Below are 21,272 nucleotides of genomic sequence, written 5' to 3'. Positions count from 1 at the left end.
GCAGGAGGGACTCGGGCGTGGACCAGCTGAGTGCGCAGGCGCGGCGCGGAGGCGTGCGGCCCCTTCCCTCTGGCCGCATGTCCGCAATTTGGGGGCGGGAGGCGCGCCAAGCGGTCTGACGGCCGGCTGCTCCCGGACGGAAGAGGGGGTGTACTCGGGGGCGCCGCACGTGGATCCTGGCACGGGTACGATCGCGTGCACCCCTCTTCTACGCTCAGCCATTGCCTGCTGCCCCCTCACCACGACCGCGTGTGCGGGACCCCCGGGCTAGGGGAGCGCAGGGGGAGGAGCGGGAGGAAGTCACTTGGGCTGAGGCTCTGCCAAAGGAATAGGAGTTTGCCAAGTATAGGAAGAGGAAAATGGTGCCCCAGGTGGGGGGCACTGCGTGTGCAAAAGCGCCTGAAGACGTGAAAGCGGGTGCATTTGGGGAACATCTGCGAAATCAGGTTGGAGGACATAAAACAAAAGGCAAAGACCCGAAAGGGGTGATTCCAAAGTCTGGCTTGGGGAGGAGGAGCAGATGTTGGGAGCAGAGGCCAGAACATCCCAGGAGGTGTCTGAGAACTCCAGTGGGGCTTCGGAGAGGACTGGGGAGGGACAGATGGGGCGTTGTCTGAAGGTCTCTGGTTCACATTGAGATGGTTGGCAAGGGGGCTGCAGGGAGTCCGGAGGTTGGGGGGGGAGCCTGAGATACCCCTAAGGGCACCTGTCACCTGGAAGTTTCTGGGCCAGGAGCTGGGAGAGTCGCAGACCCAGGGGGGATTATGGCAGCAGGAAGTCCTCGTGGCTGCCTGACTGGCTCAGTTTTGTTCTGGCCAGGAGTCCACTCAGAAGGCAGCCATAAGAGTGAACAGGGTGGCCTTTGCCAGGTGGGGAGGATGTGAGCCAAAACCTTTGGTCCTAGGTTAGCCGCTAGGCCTTGCCCTACCAGACAGCTGCAAGACTGAGGAGCAGAAGGGCGCCTGCTGGCAGTGTGGACAGGCGCGGCTGCCAATACGTGGAGTCAGGACTGAAGGCATGGATCCAGATAGTGGCTCACAGGTGGGCCGTGCTCCCGGGGTGATGAGGCAGCTGTGGGCGGGCAAGAGAAGGTCACCGGGGTCATGTCTTTCAGCTCCAGGCCAGAATCCCCTGGTGGCGGCCAAATGGGTAGTTGGGGCTAGCTGTAGGGTTTTGAAAAGCCAAAGTACACAGTGAGGGGTGGCTTGGGAGGAGCCAGGCCCCTGGCCAGGAGCCGTCTAGGGAGATGGGAGTGTGTGGTGCCCCACTGGGGCCAGCTCCTGCACCCCCAGCACCTGTAAGGAGCCTCAGCACAGCCACTCCCACCAGGCCTGGCGGACCCGCCCTCTTCTGCAGGCATCCTGGGAACCGGAGTTACCGAGCTACAGCCAAGAGTGCTGGGGCCCCACCCAGGAGTCTCCGCTCCAGCCCCACCCACGGCCACCCAGACTAGGGAGGGCAGAGGACAGGCAGCCTCTGGTGTCACTGGGGGCAGGTGAGCAGCCCAGCCTGCAGGTGGGGGTGGGGCTGCTGTCACCTGGGGCCCTTCCCCGGAAGGGAGACTGCCCTTTCAGTGGGCCGCTTGTCCTCGGCTAGGGGCCTGTCTTCCCCCCTACCCATGTCTGCCCCTCTGTCTCCATCCTTCTCTGCCCCTATCTCTCTTCCCTCTGCATTCTCTTTTCCTCGTTCAGTTTCTCCTTTTTGCTTTCCTGTCTACATTTCTGTCTGGGTCTCCATCTCTCGCTAGCGGTCTCCCTCTATTATCGTCCTGATTGTGTCCCACCGTCTCCTCCTCCCGGCCCCTTCCCCACTTCCGCCCCCTCTCTGGGGCCTCCTCCCTCACCCCCGCCCCGCACACATTCCAGCCTCCACCTCCGCCTCGCCGCCCCTCCCTGGAGCCAGCTGCTGCTGCCTTGGGTGCCCAGGATGCAGGGAATGGGATTTAGCCGGGGTCAGAGGTCAGGAGTGTGCGGGGGGGGGGGGCAGGGAGGGCACCCCCTAACTACTCTGGAATGTGGGCGGGGCCTTCCCCACAGGGTTGCGGGAGGCGGTCGCCGGCAGGCAGAGCAGGCAGGAGGAGTTGGGGGCCTGAGACAGCTGTCTGCAACTGCACCGCACACACCCCACAGCCCAGACGCTACCCACAGACCTCCCAGAGAATCGGCACAACCCAGACGCGCACACAGGGCCCTTTGCGGCCACCAGATCCATACCAATCTCCTCGGCCGCCCCACACTCAAATGCATAGCACACAGTCCCCAGCCACCGGGTACATGCTAGTCTCGCCTGAGTGACAGGCCCCAGCTCTGCAACGCAGGGGCCCCAGCCCGCAACAGCCCACATCCCCCCAAGCCCGTCCCAACCCACACTTTGGTACCACAACCGCAATCAACCGTGTGACCCTCAGAAGGAACAGTCACCCGCTCTCACCCTGGGCCAAGACCTCCCTTAGGAAAACCACAAAATTGAAGGTTACACCAGGCAGCCAGAACTCAGACCCTCGGCGACGGGCTTGGCCGAGGCAGCAGCGGCCCCCCAGCACACAGGCGCTCCAGCTGCGGGCGCTGCCCACACACCCTCCAGCCTGTGGGCCCCCGAACAGCGCCAGACCAGGCAGGACAGGTGCTGGGGTGTGGGCACCCTCAGAAGAAGTGAGGCTTCCTGCTGCATAAGAGAGAGTTTTCTGCGTGTCCTGAGCCCCTGAGAAAGAAGCGAAAGGCCAAGGCCCAGGAGCCCCTCTGTGCTGTGCTCTGGTCACTGGCTGCCCTCTGGTCACCCTCGCTGAACCCAGGAAGTGCTGCTGCTTGTGCACTTCTCAGAGGACACACCTGAGGCCTAGAGAGGAGCCTGGACACCCCCTACCTGCCCAGCTGGGCACCTGGGCCATCGCTGACCCTCTGGGGAGGGATGGTGATTTGTGGGTACCTGTGTCTGCCTGCTTGGATTCCAGGGGCTAGGCTGTGCCCACCTGTGAGTTGTGGGCTACTGCTGTGTGCGGTGCCCGGACCTCCCACTTCGGACAGACGTCTTTCCCTGGAGTCCCTAGCAGCTGCCCCAAGAGAGGACCCTCTCCATGACTGCCACTCCAGTGTTGCCACAGAGATGTCAGAGCCCCAGTCAGGGGTACTTCTGCTCCTCTTTGTGCCTGTACGGAGCCTGGGTGCAGGGCCAAGGTCACTTGAGTGGACAGGGCATCAGTGGGGATCAGCTCCTCCTGCCCCTGGGGGGTGGGGCTGTGGACCTCAGCCCTTCCCCAGTCTCAGAAACCCAGTGGGTTTCATCTCCAGTCCCCACTGAGGCAAGCCTTGGGGTTTCCGTGCGCATGCAGGGGTCTCTGTTCCTGCACAAGCTCTGGCATTTCACCGATACCCGAAAGGTGTTCTATGCCTGAATTTGGTTCTTGGTGTGTGATTGCTTGGCTCTGCAACTGTAACCCAGCTGGTGCCCCAGTTTTCCTCAGTAGGGGGGGTCACCATCCAGGTCTCCTTGAAATATGGAAAAAGAAAATGGGACAGGCCTGTGGCTCCCACAGGCCGCCTTCCCAGGCACAGGTGGGCTGCAGGTACACAATGCGTATGCAGGTACACACCCAGGAGGCAAACTGGGTGTTTCCAGGAGTCCCAATCCACACCTGTGGTTGGTGGGGACTGCGGTCACCAGCCTGGCCTTTGCACCCCTGGGATGGAGACCCGGACAGGAGCAGAAAAGGCAGTCTCCACACACCTGGGTCAGGAGTCACAGAGAGCTCCATCCAGGTGCCCCCCCCATGCTCCACCAAAAAGACCACCTTCTAGGAACAGGAGAGAAACTGAGGTCAGGGTGCAGGCAGTTGACTCTGGGTGCTCACAGTTGGCAGCCACCTGGGGCCTCTTAGGGATCTCAGATGGTGGACTCACGCATGTGGACAATGTGGAAGTATTTTAACTCTTCCTCTTGGCTTCTGGCCTCTTGTATCTCCCCTCTGCCCTAGGAGGCCCATGACACAGCACATGGCATGTGCCCATCCCAGGGACATGAGTCATGCTGCCAGCCATGGGCACATATGATCTGTGAGTCCCAGTCCCAGGAGTCATGCACACCCAGCCCTGTTCCCAGCTATCCCACATCCCAGTTATGCACACACCTTGGGATCTACACACAGCCTCCTGTGTTCTTGCACATAAGGCACTGCAAAAATGTTTCCATGTGTACACACACACGCACATCTCCACACCAGCTTGAGCACACACATACATGTGTGTTCCGTGTACACACTTCCCCACCCTTGTGCACGTGCACACAGCCCCACTTTCATGTCCACACAAGCATGGTCCCCGGAATCCTTGTTCCTGCGCGTCTGTACCTACGAGTCCCTGCCCACGGGCACACATGTGCACCACACCTGGCAACGTGCACACACATCCAGTCCCCGCTTCCCCCTTTCTGGCTCTGGGCCCCGGGAACTGGGCCAGGCAGGCGGGCTGGAGTCTCTGCCAGGAAGGTCCCACTTCCGCGCCCCCAGCCGGGCGGCCGCCAGGTGCACGGTCCCGGCCCCCGCCTGGCTGGCCGGGAGGGGGCGGTAATTACGCGGCCCCGGGGTGCCCCCTACGCGTCTTTCATCCCGGCCACGCCCGTCCTGGGCCCAGACGCTCATTACCGCCTCCCCGCCCGGTCATTAGCTGGGGTCGGGGGAGGATCCGGCGTCCGGCGGGCCGGACCCTGCGGGGAGGACGGAGGGGGCGGTGCGGGAGCCAGACGGCCCCACTCCCGTCTCCCGGGCAACGCCGGCGAGCGAAAGGGCGGGGCACCCAGCCCGGGGATCTTCAGCGGGTGCCTGGGGAAGGGCGTCTTGTGAGGGCGCAGACGGGGACCTCCAGCCTAATCCCCGTCCCGCCGGGCAGGCGGCGTGCCCCGCGCGTCCAGGCTTCGAATAGCAGCCTCGCCCCCGCCCTCGGCTATTTTGAGTCCCCTCCTCCCCCGGCCACCCCAGTGGCACAGGGGCGGGCCTGGGGGCGGGACGGGGACTCCCTCCCACTCTGGTGCACGCGACCCGGCCGGCTGCTGGACCGCGGGGCGGAACCGGGAGACCCCGGCCAGGTTGACAGCGGGGCTGCAGCGCCCTCTTGTGTCCGTCGGGAGAGTGTGTGGCCCTGCGGCCGCGCCAGGGAAAGAAGTGGTCCCAGGCTCCTGAGAGCCCACACCCCCCACCCCGCGGACACAATGTCCTGGTTACACACTGAGTCACCGGGACATGCAGACGTAGGTAACTACAGAAACACAGATACGGATACAGGAAACACACCTGAGATGCAAGCACACAGTTCCCACAGAATGCCTGGTCCAGGCGTACCTGGGGACAGGTATCCATCCACAGGTATAGGTCCACACCATGATGGGAACCCAGGACAGTCCTGGGTTCCCACGGAGTCTGGTACCCAGCAACAGGCTTATAGTAAGTAAATGCCTAGTAACGGTGTACTGGTGGAATGAATGCATGAACCAGGGCACTTCACAAAACCAGAAGACAGACTATGAACCACAGAATAGTGAGGGTGGGGGGCAAAGAGTGATGGTGGGACCCCGTGACTGCAGGGAACGCCAGGCCTGAACCAGCGTCAGGAGCCGCCGACCTGACTCTGCTGGAAGAGCAGAACAGAAGGTGGGGGCGGGGCTTCTCCCTGGGCCGGGCGTGCCTCGTCCCAGGCCGCGCCGTGGGTGCCAGCGGGAAGGGGAGCTGCGTGCTGGTTCTCTCTGCTCCTTTTAATAAGCGCCCTGCGTGAGTGGCTGACGCAGCAGCAGGCTGCTGCTGACGGGAGCTGTATGGGGGTGGGGGCTATGGCGTAGAGGGACAAGGTGAAGTGAGTCATGAGCTCCTGCCTGGGGGAGGGGGTCCTGAGCCGAAGGTGGGGGTCCCAGGGACCTTGTCGCAGGAGACAGTGTCCATGCCCACACCCCGACTGCATCAGTCAGCTAGACCCACCTGAGTGTGGCAGCAAGTCTGAGGCCTGGAACTTTTCTGGTGTGAGCAGCAAAGTGGGGTCTCTGTTCTCAAATCTCCCTAACTTATGCAGAGGGTCTGCCCTTTGAAGACTTTCTAGGGCAGGGCTTTCTTGGGTCTGAGCTAGCTTATTCCACCCCACGGAAGGGTCCAGGGCCACAGAAGGTAACATGAGCCAAGGCCTGGGCAAGTAGGAAAGTGGTGGCCACAAGAGGAGCACCCATAAGGTGGCCTTGGGGATCGCAGCAGCAGCCTTGGCGGTGAGGATGTCTGAAAAGCTGGTTCTCCTGATAGCAGAGGTCTCCAGAACCCCCAAAAGCAAAAACATGCAGGGAGAGGAGCTGACTGGTACCGAAACCCCATGGGCAGTGGGTGGGTTCTGGGTGAGCAGAACAGTGTGCTGCTGGGGGCACTGGAGGATGTGGTAAAGGGAAGGGGGGCTGGGGCGGAGAGGAGAGGCTGAGCTGAATGTTAGGACAAGAGGGCTGAGCCCAATGGTGGGTCTGAGAGCCCAGGTCAAGGTCAGCCTGTGGTCTAGTGCTGGGATGCACAAGTGTCTGGCTAGGTGAGTGTTGGGATGTGGGCATGGCACCAGGCAAGCGAAGTCAGGGTTGGGATGGGAGTTAGGTGTGGATGCAGGCTGGAATTTGTAGGCAAACTGGGTTGGGTGAAGTTGGGGTGCCCCAAGGTTGTTAAGTAGGAAGAATTGGGATCATGGTGAATGTTGAGGTCCACAAAAATGGAGCTGTCTCAGTGTTAGGGTCTGGGTGGGCTTTGGGGCAGACCGCGTGAGGTGTATTCAGAAGTGTTGGGGTTCTGCGAGTTCTGGGGTGTCGGTTATGTTGGCAAGTATATAAGGATTGATGTCGGGGTTCAGATAATTTGGGGTGTCTGAGAACTGGGTCTTAGGTGGTATGGGGACCTGAGTGAGGTCGGTATATATCGGCAACTGTTGGCGCACAGCGAAGGTCGGGGCTCCAGTGACCCCTGGAGGGTTCCCAAAAGGCTCTGGCCCCTGGCAACAGCTGCGTGAGCCCTTTGTTGCCCGCCACTGGCCCGGGGCCGGCACGCAGAAGTGGGTCAGCCCCGCCCCCGCCGCGCTGCGGCCCCGTTCCCGCTCGCAGGCGGGAGATTGCGGATTCCGCGCATCCCCGCCAGTCACTGCGCCCGGAGCCCTCGCGCCGGAGGGGGCAGGGCCAGTGTAGGCCCAGCCCCCCGGCTTATGAATATGAGGCACAACCATGAACTCCAGGGCCACGGATTGGCTGGCGCGGAGAGAGAGGCGGGCACGGAGGCGGAGCCCGGCGGTGGCGTACATAAGGCTGGGCGCGGGGCACCCCCCCCAATCACTCGCGCGTTAGGAAGCTCGGCTCGTTGTGCTGCGCCGTCTTCCCGCCTGCGCCAGGGACCTGCCCAACTCAGTGGTGAGGGCCCTGGCGGCACCGGCTCCACGGGCCCGGGGCGGCGGGCGGCCTGCGACCGGCCGGACGAGGCGGGGCGGCGGCGGCACGCCCCTGGGCGGGGGCGGCGCCGGGGCGGGCCCGGGGTGGCGTCTGCCCCGCCGGCGGTGAGGGGTAGCAGAGGCCCGGCCGAGCCGCGGCCGGAGGGCGTCTCGGGGGCCAGGCCCGCCATGAGCGGGGCGCTGCCGCAAAATGGCGGCCCGGAGCGTGAGGCTGCGCCCAGCGAAATGGCGGGAGCGCCGGGTCCCCGGATGGCGGGGCGCGGAGCGCATGCGCGGGGCGGGACCGGGGCTCCTCCCCGCTTTCCCGTTGAAGTCGTGCGAGGGCAGCACAGTCCTGGTGCCACCCACCCCCCGCGCCCCAAGTGTGGGTCCGATTTGCGCGGCTTCAGGTCGTCTTCTGGCCTGTGTTTCGGAGCCATTAGGCGGAGGCCTCCTAGCCCGTCAGGGGTCAGTCTAAGCACCCTCCCCACATGCCCGTCCCGCATTGACATCCCAGCGTCCAGTCCTCGGCCACCCTGCACAGCGCCCTACAGTGGACCAAGCACTTTGCCACCCTGCGCCCCCGTGGCCAGGTTAGGGGTTTGCCCGTTGTTTGCAAAGGACAGAAACCAAGGTTCGCTCAGCCCGTGGCGTTGGTAGCCAATGACTTTCTTGAGGGTCCAACCCTAAACGTCCCATGAGGGCGCATCCTGGCTGGAGTTTTGGGGCCCCACAGCCAGGGCAGCACTGAGGAACCGCGCTCAGAACTGCGGTGTGGCCCCACCCCTCAGGGAGCCCCCCAGTCTTAGGGGGACAGAGTTGGCCCAAGCACAGAAAAAGGGCAAGGGCCTGAGGTGATAAAGGAATTAAGGGCTTATTTGAGTTAAGTCCTGGGTGTAGGCTAGGGATGGTTAAGGAGCAGAAAAGTACCTTTCCATTGTGTCCCCCAGGAGCATATGTCGTTTAGAGTGAAGTAGAGAGGGGTGAGTCTTGAGCCCCAGCAGGACCTCAGGATTTCAATGGTGTTTGCCACAGGCCACCATGGCATCATCAGACGAAGGCAAGCTTTTCATCGGAGGGCTGAGTTTTGACACCAACGAGCAGTCACTGGAGCAGGTCTTCTCGAAATATGGACAGATCTCAGAAGGTGAGGCTGGCGCCAGACTGTGGCCAGGCGGGGCTGCTCCCGGGAGGGCTGGGTGCTGACTGCAGACCTCTCCCCTGCACAGTGGTGGTCGTGAAAGACAGAGAGACCCAGCGGTCCAGGGGCTTTGGGTTTGTTACCTTTGAGAACATCGACGATGCCAAGGACGCCATGATGGCCATGAATGGGAAGGTGAGGGGCAGCCGGGGGTCCAGAGGTGGGGGTTGCACGTGGAGGGCGGGAGGTGCAGAGGGTGATGGTATCAACTTCTGGCCTGCAGTCTGTGGATGGGCGGCAGATCCGGGTTGACCAGGCCGGCAAGTCATCTGATAGCCGCTCCCGTGGGTACCGAGGTGGCTCTGCCGGGGCCCGGGGCTTTTTCCGTGGGAGCCGAGGCCGGGGCCGTGGGTTCTCCAGAGGTGAGTGTCGCTGGCAGGGTTGGGGTTGGGCACTGCTGTGGAAGCTGACACTCACTGCTCCTTCCCGCCCATGTCCATAGGGGGAGGGGACCGAGGCTATGGCGGGGGCCGGTTCGAGGCCAGGAGTGGTGGCTACGGAGGCTCCAGAGACTACTACAGCAGGTGAGGGTGCGGGCCTGCTCCTGGCGCGGGTGGGCTCCTGTGCAGACGCTGGCACCGGCCCACATGTGTCCTTCCTGCAGCCGGAGTCAGGGTGGTGGCTACGGTGACCGGAGCGCGGGGGGCTCCTACAGAGACAGCTACGACAGTTACGGTAGGTGGCGCTCCAAGGGCCTGTGGTGGGGGCTCGGTGAGCCTGGTGCCCGCTGCCAGCAGCGGTCAGACCTTGTCGCTGTGCTTGCCCGCAAGGGATGAGACTGCCCTCTTGGGTCTGTGTTAGCAGCTGTTTCTATCACAAAACGTAAAGACAACACCAGACTGACCAAGAAGGAAAGGGAGAGCGAGGGCCCACAGAGCAGGCCGCACACGTGCATGTGGGCCTGCCGCCCGCCGCCCTTGGCTGTGGGGGGGGTGGTCGCTCCCGAGGCCGCAGGGCCAAGCCCCCAGGTCTGGGCCCGGGCGTGGAATGCTGGTCTGGTTGCGTGCTTCAGTGCCTTTACACTGTGCCTGCTTCTTGTTCTCAGCTACACACAACGAGTAAAAATCCTTCCTGCTCAAGATCGTCCTTCCAATGGCTGTATATTTAAAGATTGTGGGAGCTGCGCTGAATCGTTAATGGTGTAGTGAACACACCTCCTTGTCCCCACTTCTGTAGTCTTAATCAGTTCCGATCTTGTCGAACACAGCCTGACTGCTTCTGACCCCCCCCCATGGCCTCATCACTACACTTTTCTTTTTAAGGAGGCGTTGTCTGTTTTTAAAGGTTTGCAAAACGTTTTGAAAAGCACTCCAGATCTCACTTTCACCTTTTTACCACGAGCCGTGAGTTTTAGAAAGTCATCAGGGGTTGTGTGGGTTTTGCTGTTTTTGATTCGTTGCCTTGTTTCTCTTTTTGGTTGGTCGGCCCCATGAAGTGGGTGCCCCAAGTCACTTCTCTTTGAGAGAGATCCGACTGTGAATCCACTCTGTCAGAAGCTGAGCACGCTGTGGCTTTTTTCCAACTGCGTGTCACGTTTCTGAGTGTGGGTGGTAGGACCGTCCCGGTGGCAGTGGCAGAGCCGGGCAGCTCGGCCCGGCCCGTGTGCCCACCTGTGCTGTGTGACCCACGGTAGACTTGCAGACGTCTCCGAGAGGTTCTTGAAAACGTTTATTTATACCGTCCTTTTTACTGGAAGACGTATGCATATCCCATCCGTGTTGTATTTGAAGTGGTTGAGGAATTCTTGTACGCAATTCTCTTTGGCTTCACGAAGCCGATTAAAAGACCATCTGAATGAACCTCGCTCTGACCATCTCCCTTTGATTACACAACACGCTCCCTGCTGCGGGCTCAAGGCAGGCAGGCCTGAACAGAGAGGGCAGCTTGAGGACTAGGCCTGCCGGTCCCGCCTGAGGCTGCCAAGAGCTAGACAGGGAAGGCAGAGTCAGTGCCCCTGGCCGGGCCCCCGTGACAGCAGACTGCCACCCGCTCCAGTTAGGTGAGCAGGTGGGTAACGGGAGCGGGCTGCTCGGACGCCAGGGCAGCCCCGGGAGGCTTCTGGCAGTGGCAGCTGGAGGGCTCGATGGGGTGGGCAGCTTAGCAGGGATGGTGGACATGGGGGCGCCTGACGCTGACCCAGAGCACCTCAGTCTAGAAGCAGGCTGGAGAGCAGACGCAGGCAGTGTCCCTGGGTGACCACGGACTGACCGACTGGCTCATTAGCTAGCTTTACTGTTGCTTTACAAGTTCCAAGCGTTCTCTGCTAGCCTATGGAAGCTGCAGCCCCTCGGAGGACAGAAGTGTTGTGCGCCCAACAGAAACCTCTGAGATGCAAGCTGCTCCCTGGGCTAGCTCATTTGTGGAGATAGTCCTGTAACTCGAGGTAACTCCTTTTGCTCGTCCGCATCCCTCCTGTCGAGAGCTCATTTGAAAGTCACGTACCCGGGGAATGTTCCTTTGACTGTTTTTTGCTTTTCCATTTTCCTTTTTTTCTTTTTTTTTTATATCGAGCTAGAGCTAAAGGCATTCCCAGCCGTTCGCCCTCCCCCACCTGTGGCCAGGCGAACGGTCCGGGAAGTTGTGCCTCTCCAGTAGGTTCGATCTGTAAGCAGGGTTGCAGACCACCTAATGAACACCTTGTCTTTTGAATTTTTTTGTTCGTCAATTGTCAATTGATCGTCTTTTCCAGACCTCTTTAAGTCCCACTCCTGACTAGCTCTCTCATGTCTGTTGCCTCCATGAGTTTTCCCTCAGTGCCCACACCAGTTCTGAGCAGCTCCATCCTGAGTGGTAGCTGGCCCTGCTTAAGAGTGGAAAGGTGGCTGGCCCATCTGAAAGGCACAGGCCCACGCTGGCCTGTGGCAGGGGCTCTCGGGTTGGCTCCAGTGACTAGCTTGAGACCCTCCTAGGAGCTGTGGCCGGTGTTGGGGGAGATGGGGAGGGGCAGCTGTGAGCTCAGCAAGGGTGTCGGGGTTAACGCTCCTCTGCTTTGGCAGGTTGAACAGAAACTGGTGCAACTCAGAAGGGTGGCCCAAGAGCAGCAATGACCTAGGGTCACTGTCCCAGGAGGGATGTCACCTGGGAGCGAGAGCTGGAGGCTCAGCTGCCTGCCCTTGCGGCCTGACCCCTGTAAGTGCTCGTGTGGCCCTTGGGCCCTGGCGGTACCTGGCCCTTGTGGTGGGTTCTCTCCTGGCTGCCTGCCCCGCTGTGCCCCTGGTGGGGGCAGGTGTGTGCCTCCCGCTGGAGCCAACCCTCCTTTTCTCCCTTCATCTCTCCTCTTTCCAGCAGGTGCTTCACTGGCAAGGTTGGGGTGCGGGGCTTCAAGGTGCTCCAGGAAGACGGGTGTATGGTGCTCTCATGGTGGCCAGTCTTCGCCCACCCTTGAGTGTAACAAGACAAATGTGGAAGTCGCATTTAAATAAAGGGATGGTGTGTCCACCCAGTATTCTTGAGTCTGGTGTAGGGTGAGGCTGTGGAGGCGGGGGGAGGGGGACAGGGGGGAGAATCCCTGGAGAAAGGCTCTTCCGGCCTTGTTCAGGGCTTGAGCTGGATGCAAACCAGGAAGGCCAGGTGGTCACTTCATTGCCCCCTTGGGGGTCTGAGGGACATGGTCAGCCTGAGCTGAGGAAGAGGTGGTCCCCAGACCCCCCCCATCCGAGTTGAGCACATGTCTCTCCCAGGGTCCAGGCCGAGCTCTTGGCCGAGTGATCCCCCAGCACCTTCCTCTTTGCCGCCCACGGAGCCGACCTTGCTTCCCAGGTTCGTCGCTTCCTGCCCTGGTCTTGGGGTGCACAGCGTGGGGTTGAGCTCTGGGCCCATTACCTCCAGTCCTAGCAGGGCCATGAGATGGCCCTCAGGGAGGGGCAGAGGCAGCGGGCCACGGTGCTGGTGTCCCCGCAGCCCAGGGCGAGTGGGGGCGGGACCACAAGAGTTCCCAGGGCCCAGGGAGGAGGGCGGTTGCAGGGCACGGTCGTGCCCGCTCCTCCCTCGCGACCTCCGCCACCTTTGGGCGTTCCCGTGGGGCGGGGGCATTCAGCGGGAAGCGGCGGCTGCTTGCAGCGGGGAGCCCGGCTCTTGTGACCCGCCCGCGGCTGGGCGCGCGGGGGGCGGGGCACTGGGGGCGCTCCTGGCCCCGCCCCCGCGGGCCATTGGCTGGCACCATCCCCGCGGAAGTGAGTGACAGCCGCTCGCTTGGGCGGGGCGCAGCCACCGCTTCCGCCGGGCCATGGGGCCGCGCGTGCTGCCGCCGCGGCTCCTGCTGCTGCCGGCGCTGCTGCTGCCGGCGCTGCTGCGCGGAACCGAGGAGGCCGCGCCCCCGTTGCTGAGCACCGCGCAGGCCACGCTGTTGCCGCTGCGCGCCGCGACGAACTGGAGCCACCCTGGCGCGCCGCACAACAGCACACACCCGCGGCCGCCGGGCTCGCCGGGCTCGCCGCTTCTGCGCTCCTTGTTCGTGGTCACGGGCCTCATCGGCCTGGCCTTGCTCTACTTCCTCATCCGGGCGTTCAGGTGCGTGAGGCGCACGCCGCGCTGCGCGGCCAATCAGCGCACGCCTCGCGCCTCACGTGGTGGGGCGCGAGAACCCCGCCTCCGGCGCGGTGCATCGCCGTCACGTGGCCGGCGGGTGAGGTCAGGCAGTGACATGAGGGCCGCCGTTTCATAACCCGTGGATGCTGTTGCCGGTTTCCAGGACGCAGCGCTGGGGGCTGTGGGGGCCTGTGGGGGCCTGCGGGCCCCGAGGATTCCCGGGACCCTCTGAGGTTTACTCAGCCCCACCAGCACAAGTTGGGTCTGCGACCCCGGCCTACCCAGACTGCATCCTTCCCACAGCCCAGCTAGAGGAGGCCAGGGCTCACGGGCCAGGGCCAGACCGGAGCCCGCCCCCGCTCCTTGCTTCTCCTGCTTTTTCAGCCCATAGTTGGCTGTAATCATCAGTTTTTAGGTCCGCCTGTGCTCTCCCCAAGAGCTGAGGACCCTCTTGCCTTCCCCGCGGTACACGTCCGGCCTGGTGCAGGCCCGTGGCCCCCATTTAAGGCCCCTAACCTACCTGTTTGGCGTCCTCTCCGGGGCTGACCTCCAGAGGGCCTTTGTCACACACAGCTGACCATGTCCAGACCGCATGCTCTAAAGGGGCCCTCTGTATCCTACGTTGACTCTGCTGTGGGTGTACAGTGCTCTCTCTCCTCCGAGCACTTGCTGCGTCTCCCAGAGAGGCCCCGCTGCTTTCCCTGGTTGGGGTTGGGAACCAGGGCTTCTGCCTGAGACAGTTCTCAGTTCCATGTCTCTGGCAAACCCTCGGTCCGAGAATCTGCCTTCTAGTCAATGAAACGGGATAATAACACCTCCCTGGAGGGGTCCTAGCCCAGGGGCTTCTGCCCACCCCTGACCCAGGGCCCTGCCCCTGGAGGTGTCCACCACCTGTTGTTGCTGTAGAGCAACTGATAATGATTGTGAGCTTTATGAGAAGTGCAATTAGACCAAGGTGGTTCACAGCCAGGCTTTGAGGGGTGGAGCAAAGGAGGCTGAGAGCTGGACGACTGGACAAGAGGGTCATGGGAGAAGGCGGAGCGCAGGACAGGGTGTCAGCAGCTCCCAGGAGGAGCCTTGAGAGGGCCACTGAGCAATCCTGGGCCTACTTCCAGGTTGAGAAAACCGCAGCGGAGGAGGTATGGGCTCCTGGCCAACATGGAGGATCCCACCGACGTGGCCTCGCTGGACAGCGATGAGGAGACGGTCTTTGAAACAAGGAACCTGAGATGGTAGAGCAGCCCTCCTCCCCACACCTTTAGGGGCTCCTAGGGGGCAGGGGCACAGGCCAGAGAATCAGGAAGGTGACTGAGGTCCTCAACATAACGAGCACCCAGCGGTGGCCAGGCCTGGAGTGGGTGCCAGCTCTGCAGTCTCAGGCTGTGTGGCCGCATCTGGCTTCAGCTTCCCACTTCCTTAAGATGGGCCTGGCCTTGAAGTCCACGATCAGTGTCAGAGAATTGACTGCAGGGTGCTACCAAGTGGGGTTGTCTCTCTTCATGGCCCCTGCCCTAGGAAGAGCATCCCAGGCAGAGGAAGAAGCAGAGAAAAAGGGCTGACCGCTGAGGTGAAACAGGAGCACTGGGCACAGGGCCAGCAATGGGGCCTGAGGAGAGAGTGATGGCCTGTTTAACCCCAACATGTTGGACACAGAAGCCAGGAGATCAGAGGTCAATTCTAACTTCCCAAGCCCCCTGCCAAGGGAGGCGTGAGTATTGTCTGGGAACCACTCTGGTCTCCATCTCTCCTGCTAGAGAACCCTTTTTCTCCCAAGGTGGGCAGTCAGGCTGGGGGTGGGGGCCGGACAAGTCAGAGGTCTGCTCACCACCTGCATCTCAGGCACAGCGAGGTAGGGGCGGAGCAGGGGAGCTCTCCACTAGCCCCTTCTCACCTACCCCTTTCTTTCAGATATTCAGGCCAGGAAGCGGCATTTCCAGTGGCCCCGGGGGAAGGATAAGAGACAGGGCCTACTCGCAGTGCTGGGAACACCCCACCGCTTCTGCCGGCCCAGAGAGCTTGTGTGGGACCTGCCCGGCCCTCCCGAAGCTGCTTTGGCCCTCCAGCGAGATGAGACCGCCCGGGATCCTGGGTGTAAGCAAGAGGGGCCCTGGCAGCCCCACCCTGGACTCTTGAGATCGCCGGGCCAGATTGTGACTGGTGCCGATTGCCCTTTCCACTGAGGCTTGGTAGCCCTGGGAGCACCTCACCCCCGGCTGGGGACAATAAAGGCAGCAGTGCTTCTGTAGCTGATACCCCACTCCGCAGTGGGCCAGATCCAGTGTCCTGACTCCTGGGTGAGGGGTGGGCAGCAGACCTGGGCTCCCTGTGGGCCTCATTTTTCTCACCTGTGACCACCTGGCCCCATGCCCAGTTGTCCAGAGGGTCCGGTGAGGAATCCCAGGAAGTGGACGGAGAGATGGGGGAGACCTACACCCACTTGCCTGGAAAAAGGCCTTGCCAGTCATTGCCTCTGGGCCTAGAGAGAACAACTCTTCATCCATCAAAGCCCCTGCTCAAGGGGCCACCCACTCCATGCTTCCTGCAGCCTGGGGGCCGTCAGGGGCTGTGCCCTCTGGGATCCCTGCCTTACCACGCACACTACAGCTGAGGGGGCGTTTCCCAAGGAGCCTCAGGCTGTAGTGCACACATCTGGAGCTGCCTGCAGACTGAGAGCCCCTGTGCTGACCCTGCCTCTCCCCTTTCAGCCTCCTGTGCAATCACTGATGAACTTGATCCCCCATCCAGGGCACCTGAGACCTGTACTGGTGTTCAGGTCTCCATCCTGGCCACCTGAAATCCATCCCAAGCACCTGAACGCCATTCAGGCACCTGAATCCCATTGGGGCAACCCAACACTCATCGCAGGCACCCAGTCCCCATCCTGAGCACCTGAGCTCCATCCCAGGCACCTGACCCTCATTAGGGTACCTGACTCCCCATCCTGGGTCCTTGAGTCTCATCAGGATACCTCAGCTTTCATCCAGGCCACCTCGTCCCCATCCCTCTTAAGGAGCTTGCGTGATGAGTTCTGCAGGCCTTGTCTCTCAGGCAGAGTCCAGCTCTGGCCTTTTCCTCTCCACTCCCACCCGCTGTAAGTTTGATCCTGGAAAATAGGAGAGGAGGGGCTGGCATTGGCTGCCCATAGCCTGAGGTCTACGCCAGGCCACTGGCTGGAGCCACCAAGAGCCCGTTAAGTAGGAGGAGCTGTTACTAGGAGCTGCCACCAGGTGGCAGCCTTGTGCCACCTGGCCTCTATCCTGCTGGCCTGTGGTCCCAGGTGTGGCCTGAGCTAAATCATTGCACAGGTGAGGAAATAGGTCCAGCTGGAGCCCCATTTTTAAGACGTTCTGAGCCCCACCTTGTCCTCATGACCACCGTGGATGATCCCAGCCTGCCGCCCACTCGAGGTCCATCAGCCCCCGGGGCCATCTACCTTGGAGTCCTGCTGACCCTCCCTGCACAGCCCAGTCCTCGATCCCTCCCTGCCACCAGGGTGTAGAGGAGCTGTCTCCATCACGGTCAGCTGGTCACCCCTCTCTCCAGCCGGGATCCTCTGCGCTGGTCTCTGGTCAGCTTCATTGGGCATCTCTATTGGCAACCCCAGCACCATCCCGCTCCAAGTCTGCACGCACTTCCTCCCCCCTTACTGATGCCCAGCTGCCACCTCTAAGAAGTCCTCCCTGATGCTCCTTCCCTGACCCTGGTTCTTTGGGAGGGTCCTGCACTGAAAGGCCAGCCAGCAGGTCCTTGGAAGTTTGAGGAAGTAAGGCCAGAGCCCCTGAGAGGCCCCAAGACTTCACCCCCCCGCCCTTCAGGCTCTGGTGCTCTCTCCCCATCTGTTCCTCTGTGGGTCTCTCTCAACGTGTGTCTGTCTTTATCTGACTCTGAAGCCCTCCTTGCCTCTGTCTCTCTCCGTCTGCACTGCCTCTTTCAGTCGCCTTCTGTTTCTGTCTGTCCCTCTGTCACTTCATCTCTCTGCGTGTCTGCCCCACTGGGACACGCTTTTTAACAGGCGCGCAGACACCGTCCACGGTCCCCCCACCCTGTGATCTGCGCCCCTTTCCCACAGCTCTGAGCGATTTCTCAAGCTTCAAAAGGCACATTAATTACTCTAATGAGGTCAGGAGAGACCCTGCGCTCTGCCATCCGGAGCCGGGAACGCACTGCGTGCCCCTGCAGCCTGGCGCCTCCTGCCCGCCCCCCGCGGGTGGGGAGGGGCGCCCCGCCCGCTTCCCGGCCCCTGCGCCTGTCAGCGGCCGTCAGCGCGCTCACCCGCACCCCCGGCATTAGTGTCGGGTAATTGGCAGCCCCCGCCAAGGTTAATGCACTATTAGCAGGAAGTTCTCCACGGCTAAAAGCCGGGAGAGGGGCCTGTCAACATGAGATGAAAGGCCCCGGGTCCCGACTGGCTTGAGGGCCACGTGTTCGTGTACGTGTGCGTGTGCATGCGAGCCCGGCAGGGGTTACCAGCACCTTCCTCCACCTCACGCACTCACATATGGGCACAGGCACAAGTCGTGGTAGCAAGGACACGACACAAGCCATCACAGGCGGGGTGGACACAGGACAGACAGGCTGACACAAACGTGCCTGCCACGGGTCCCAAGCCTGTGCAGGGTAGGGGCGCGTGGACCCACAGCCCTGGGCCCTCGAGGCGCTTCCCACCACCTCCGTTCCCCGCCCCACCCGGGAAAGCCCACGGGGTGCTCAGCAAACCAGACCGGGGTGGGGGGACGGTGACAGGCTGGCTCCTGGGTGGCTTGCCGTGTGGTTCAGACAGGATCCTGTCCCCAGCCTCAGTTCTTCTGGGGAATGGGGCCAGGTGGGGACGGATGAGCTGGACACCTTGGGCTCCCTAAGGGGCAACTCGTGGGGGCTACTTTGGGCTGGTGGCAGTGGCCAAGGTGAAGTGTCTTCAGTGGAGCTGCCAGGCTCCTCTGCCGGCTCTAATGTAGTCTCAGATGTGGCCCCAGCACCCAGCAGGACCACCTCCTCCTCACCTGGCGTCAGCAAGCTAGGGAGCTGTGCCCTCCCTGGGGTCCCCAGGATCCACCCCCTGATTCCCCCGTCCCTGCTGAGGACTCAGCCCCCTGGCACCCCATCTCATCCTCTCTGAGCAGTCTGAGTCACCACCTCCTTCCACACAGCCCTCAACGTCCTGGTCCTAGACCAGTGTGGCTGTCCAGCTGCACCCCCAGACGTGGCTCCAAGTAGGTCCCAGAACTGTGTTGCCCAGTGCAGTGACCGTGACCAGTGCCACTCAGCACGGTGACCGTGACTAGCTATTTGCCTTTACGTCAACTAAAGACAAGTGAAATCTAAAGCCCTGTTCCTGGTTGCACTGGCCCCGTTTTACATGCCCAGTAGCCACGTGGAGCTGGTGCTGGTGCCCGTGTGGGACAGTGTGGATGGGGAATGTTTCCATCCGCTCAGGAAGTTCTTTTGGACAGTAGTGGTCCAGATCCTAGGCTGGCAGGTTGCCATGGGAGGAGGGGTCCGTGTCCAGGCCCTGGGGCTGGGAGCTTGGAAAGCGAGGATGGAGGAGGGAGGGTGGGAAGGAAGAAGGGAGGAGGCTGGGGAGGAGGAAGAAGGCAGGAGATGCGGAGAAGGACTGGGAGGAGGGGATGGGAAATTTCAGGGACGGCACCTGGTTGGCCTAGCTCTGGCCTGGCAGTGGAAGTAGCAGGAATCTTAGGTCCGGGCTGAGGTTACGGGGCCTGACTGGACACTGGATCCTGAATACAAGAGTGAGAATTTTAATTTATCGTTAAGAGAGGGACCCATTTGTTTATTCTCAGTGACGGCCTGGGTGTCTCTCCTTGAGATCCCCCCCCAGGTGCCAGCCAGGCTACTGCAGATGCTCCCCACTCCTGGTGGGGACTCACCCCAGGCCGCACTCTGACCGGGCTCGGTGCAGCCCCAGACCCGCCAAGGCCCCGTGCCCGCCTCCTGAGGAAGGCTGGGGCCACAGCAGACTGGGTTTGGTCCAATTTTTTCTGTCATATGAGAAATTTCTCCCAGCATATTTTTAGCTTCCTCCAAGGTGCTATGGCCTTTGAAGGTTGAGGGGTGCTAGACGATGATCCCCAGCCCTGGGGGTTCACTTTGTGGGCTGGGGCGGCCGGCAGCGGGTGATGGGTGATGGGGGTTGGCGGGCATGGGGTTCTGGGTGCTGGGTCAGCAGTCAGTGGGCGGGAGGCCATAGGTACTAGGCCAGGGGTGCTGGGCTCAGGCTAGGGGCAGGTCCTCACGTCTGGGGCAGACCCTTGAGCCCAGGAATGCAGACCATGGTGGACGAGGACAGACCCCCACCAGGGACCCTGTCCTGGGTCTGGGCCTGGGACTGACAGTTGACCCTGAGTGAGCCTTGAAACCAAGACTGACCCCTGTCCCCAAAGTAAACCTGACCTTTGACCCCTGACTCCAGTAGAAGCTTACGCCAGAAAGACCCCTGACCTTTGCTGGCCGAGCCTGGAAACCAGGACAGCCAGTTCTGCGAAGGGACAGAGCCTCTAGGGCTCCCCAGCTGCCCCACCAGGAGGGGGTCCCCAAGGGCAGCTGGGCAGCTGGTCCTACATCCCCACTCCCGCCATGCCCTGGGCCAGGCCGCGTTGCCAACCTGCCCTCCCCTCCCAGGGACCCCTCCTCTGGGAGCGGCCGGCGGGTGTAGGGAGGTTGAATGGGGGACGTGCGCCTTTGTTCCTGTCCCTGCTCCGGCTCTGACCTTGAGAGAGAGACAAGAACAGAAGGAAAACGGAGCTTCTGCTCAAATCCGCGCAGCGGCAGCGGCTCTCGCCTCGGTGGCCCCTGCATGCAAATGAGCCGACCCATCCAGGCCTTTGCTGGGGCCTCCACTTGCCCCATATGCCCTTCTGGCTCCCTACCTGCCCAAGTCTCAGTCCTGCCAGGTGTGGCAGAGGAGACCCCCACCCACCTGTGAGGTCCCATGACGTGGGAGGGTGTCTGAGGGCAGAGAGAGCACAGGAGACCCCCTTTGTGGGTCAGGACACCAGGCTGGGCCAGGCCTGGCTCCTGGGGCTCTCAGCCCCTCTTCCCGCGCTTGAATCCCACGCCTCTGCTTGGAGGACACCAGTCCAGGAGTAGCCTCCCCATCTCTCCCCAAAGAGCCAGCCAGCCAGCCGGGGCCGAGCCTGGCCTGTATTGCTGGACCCCAAGCCTTCACTTCAGCAGCTTTCTGTTTGAAGGCCTTGCCAGGTGACCCTGGGCCAGTTCTGGCCCTCTGTGGGCCTCCTGGGCCAGCCCTGGGACTTCAAATTTGGGCGCCTGAGGTTAGAGGACAAGACCCAGAAGCCAGGCACCCAAAGCAGATGTGCTGAGTCCCTTGGAGGGCGGAGGGCAGAGGACAGCAAGCCTTGGGAGGGGTGGCAGAGGCACAGGGAGGCCATGCCTTGAAGGAGAACTTGACTGGGAAGAGAAGGGGAAGGGCTCCCAGGCAGGGTGCAGCCCAAGCAAAGGCGGGGAAGTGTGGGGAGGAAGAAGCTCGGAACAGGCGACACACGCTCACAGCGGAGGTGGCGGCACTATGTGGCTGGGATGGGTCCGTCTGCCATCCCTGCCTGGCTGGGGCAAAGCTTGATTTGTCAGTCTCTGGCCTCTCTAGGTTCCTGCAAGGAGTTCCGATGATCCCTCACCCTGGGACCTTCCAGCTCTTGGCCCCCAGACCCTGCGCCAGGCCTGGGAGAGGGACACAAACCCAGACAGGTGGAGTCTGGCTGGCACCACTGCCCTTTTGCAGCCAGCACTTGGTGACAGTGTACCTCCACCAACTCAGAGTCTGGTTGGGGAGACTAGGGCATGAATAAAGACAGGAATGAAGGACAGGCTCCAGGTCCTTGCCCACAGGCCGCGCCACCCCTGCCCCAGGAGTGACTGCTTTGAGTCCCCTCGACCAGTCAGGGGCTCTGGCCCTTGGGTGGAGCTGGGCTCTCTCCTCAGCATCCTTCTGTCCTCTGCCCCCGTCAGGCTCCCTGCGCTCCCATGTGCTGCGGGCCTGGACACCCCTCTGGGCCGCCAGGAGTACAGGAGCCTGCTCACTACCAGGCACCCTTAGGGACCAGAGGAGGAACCAGAGGCTCAGAGGCCAGTGCCCTGAGGTCCTCCCTGGA

General features: G+C 62.0%; 2 protein-coding genes and 1 long non-coding RNA gene across 6 annotated transcripts; all 3 read left to right on the top strand.

Annotated features, from left to right (window-relative positions):
- The first annotated feature begins 6 nt into the window (after positions 1 to 6).
- On the top strand, positions 7 to 3,381 carry LOC116278626 (uncharacterized). The gene is made up of 3 exons (XR_012063263.1): positions 7 to 185; positions 905 to 1,041; positions 1,357 to 3,381. It is a non-coding gene; the product is annotated as an uncharacterized lncRNA (long non-coding RNA).
- A 3,866-nt stretch (positions 3,382 to 7,247) lies between these two features.
- Positions 7,248 to 14,381, top strand: CIRBP (cold inducible RNA binding protein). Of its 4 annotated transcripts, none has more exons than XM_072948121.1 (9): positions 7,248 to 7,401; positions 8,454 to 8,565; positions 8,648 to 8,754; positions 8,843 to 8,981; positions 9,062 to 9,143; positions 11,616 to 11,748; positions 11,908 to 12,048; positions 12,300 to 12,378; positions 14,262 to 14,381. In XM_072948121.1, the coding sequence occupies exons 2-9, from the start codon at positions 8,460 to 8,462 to the stop codon at positions 14,264 to 14,266; spliced, it is 792 nt and encodes a 263-aa protein (XP_072804222.1). In that variant the 5' UTR covers positions 7,248 to 7,401; positions 8,454 to 8,459; the 3' UTR covers positions 14,267 to 14,381. The 4 variants fall into 4 exon arrangements, with proteins under 4 accessions (XP_072804222.1, XP_072804221.1, XP_072804224.1 ...); XM_072948120.1 differs by having other exon boundaries at positions 11,905 to 12,048; XM_072948123.1 differs by lacking the exons at positions 11,908 to 12,048; positions 12,300 to 12,378; positions 14,262 to 14,381 and adding an exon at positions 9,224 to 9,294 and having other exon boundaries at positions 11,616 to 11,750.
- On the top strand, positions 12,458 to 15,391 carry FAM174C (family with sequence similarity 174 member C). Its single transcript, XM_031673940.2, has 3 exons — positions 12,458 to 13,128; positions 14,262 to 14,378; positions 15,055 to 15,391. Coding segments are annotated over exons 1-3 (402 nt in total). The 5' UTR covers positions 12,458 to 12,844; the 3' UTR covers positions 15,056 to 15,391.
- Positions 15,392 to 21,272: the final 5,881 nt, after the last annotated feature.

This window comes from Vicugna pacos, chromosome 22, assembly GCF_048564905.1.
Source record: "Vicugna pacos chromosome 22, VicPac4, whole genome shotgun sequence".
In the NCBI taxonomy this organism is placed as follows: Eukaryota; Metazoa; Chordata; class Mammalia; order Artiodactyla; family Camelidae; genus Vicugna; species Vicugna pacos.
The sequence above is the reverse complement of the archived record's forward strand: the minus strand, read 5'-3'. Positions and strand labels throughout refer to the sequence as shown.

Bases quoted from the DNA above. Each gene is read 5' to 3' on its own strand.
- CIRBP (XM_072948120.1), top strand. From the start codon at position 8,460: ATGGCATCATCAGACGAAGGCAAGCTTTTCATCGGAGGGCTGAGTTTT. The intron at 8,982-9,061 runs GTGAGTGTCGCT...CCATGTCCATAG, and splicing joins GGGCCGTGGGTTCTCCAGAG to GGGGAGGGGACCGAGGCTAT. The intron at 12,049-12,299 runs GTGTGTCCACCC...TGTCTCTCCCAG, and splicing joins CGCATTTAAATAAAGGGATG to GGTCCAGGCCGAGCTCTTGG.
- FAM174C (XM_031673940.2), top strand. From the start codon at position 12,845: ATGGGGCCGCGCGTGCTGCCGCCGCGGCTCCTGCTGCTGCCGGCGCTG. The intron at 13,129-14,261 runs GTGCGTGAGGCG...GCCTACTTCCAG, and splicing joins TTCCTCATCCGGGCGTTCAG to GTTGAGAAAACCGCAGCGGA.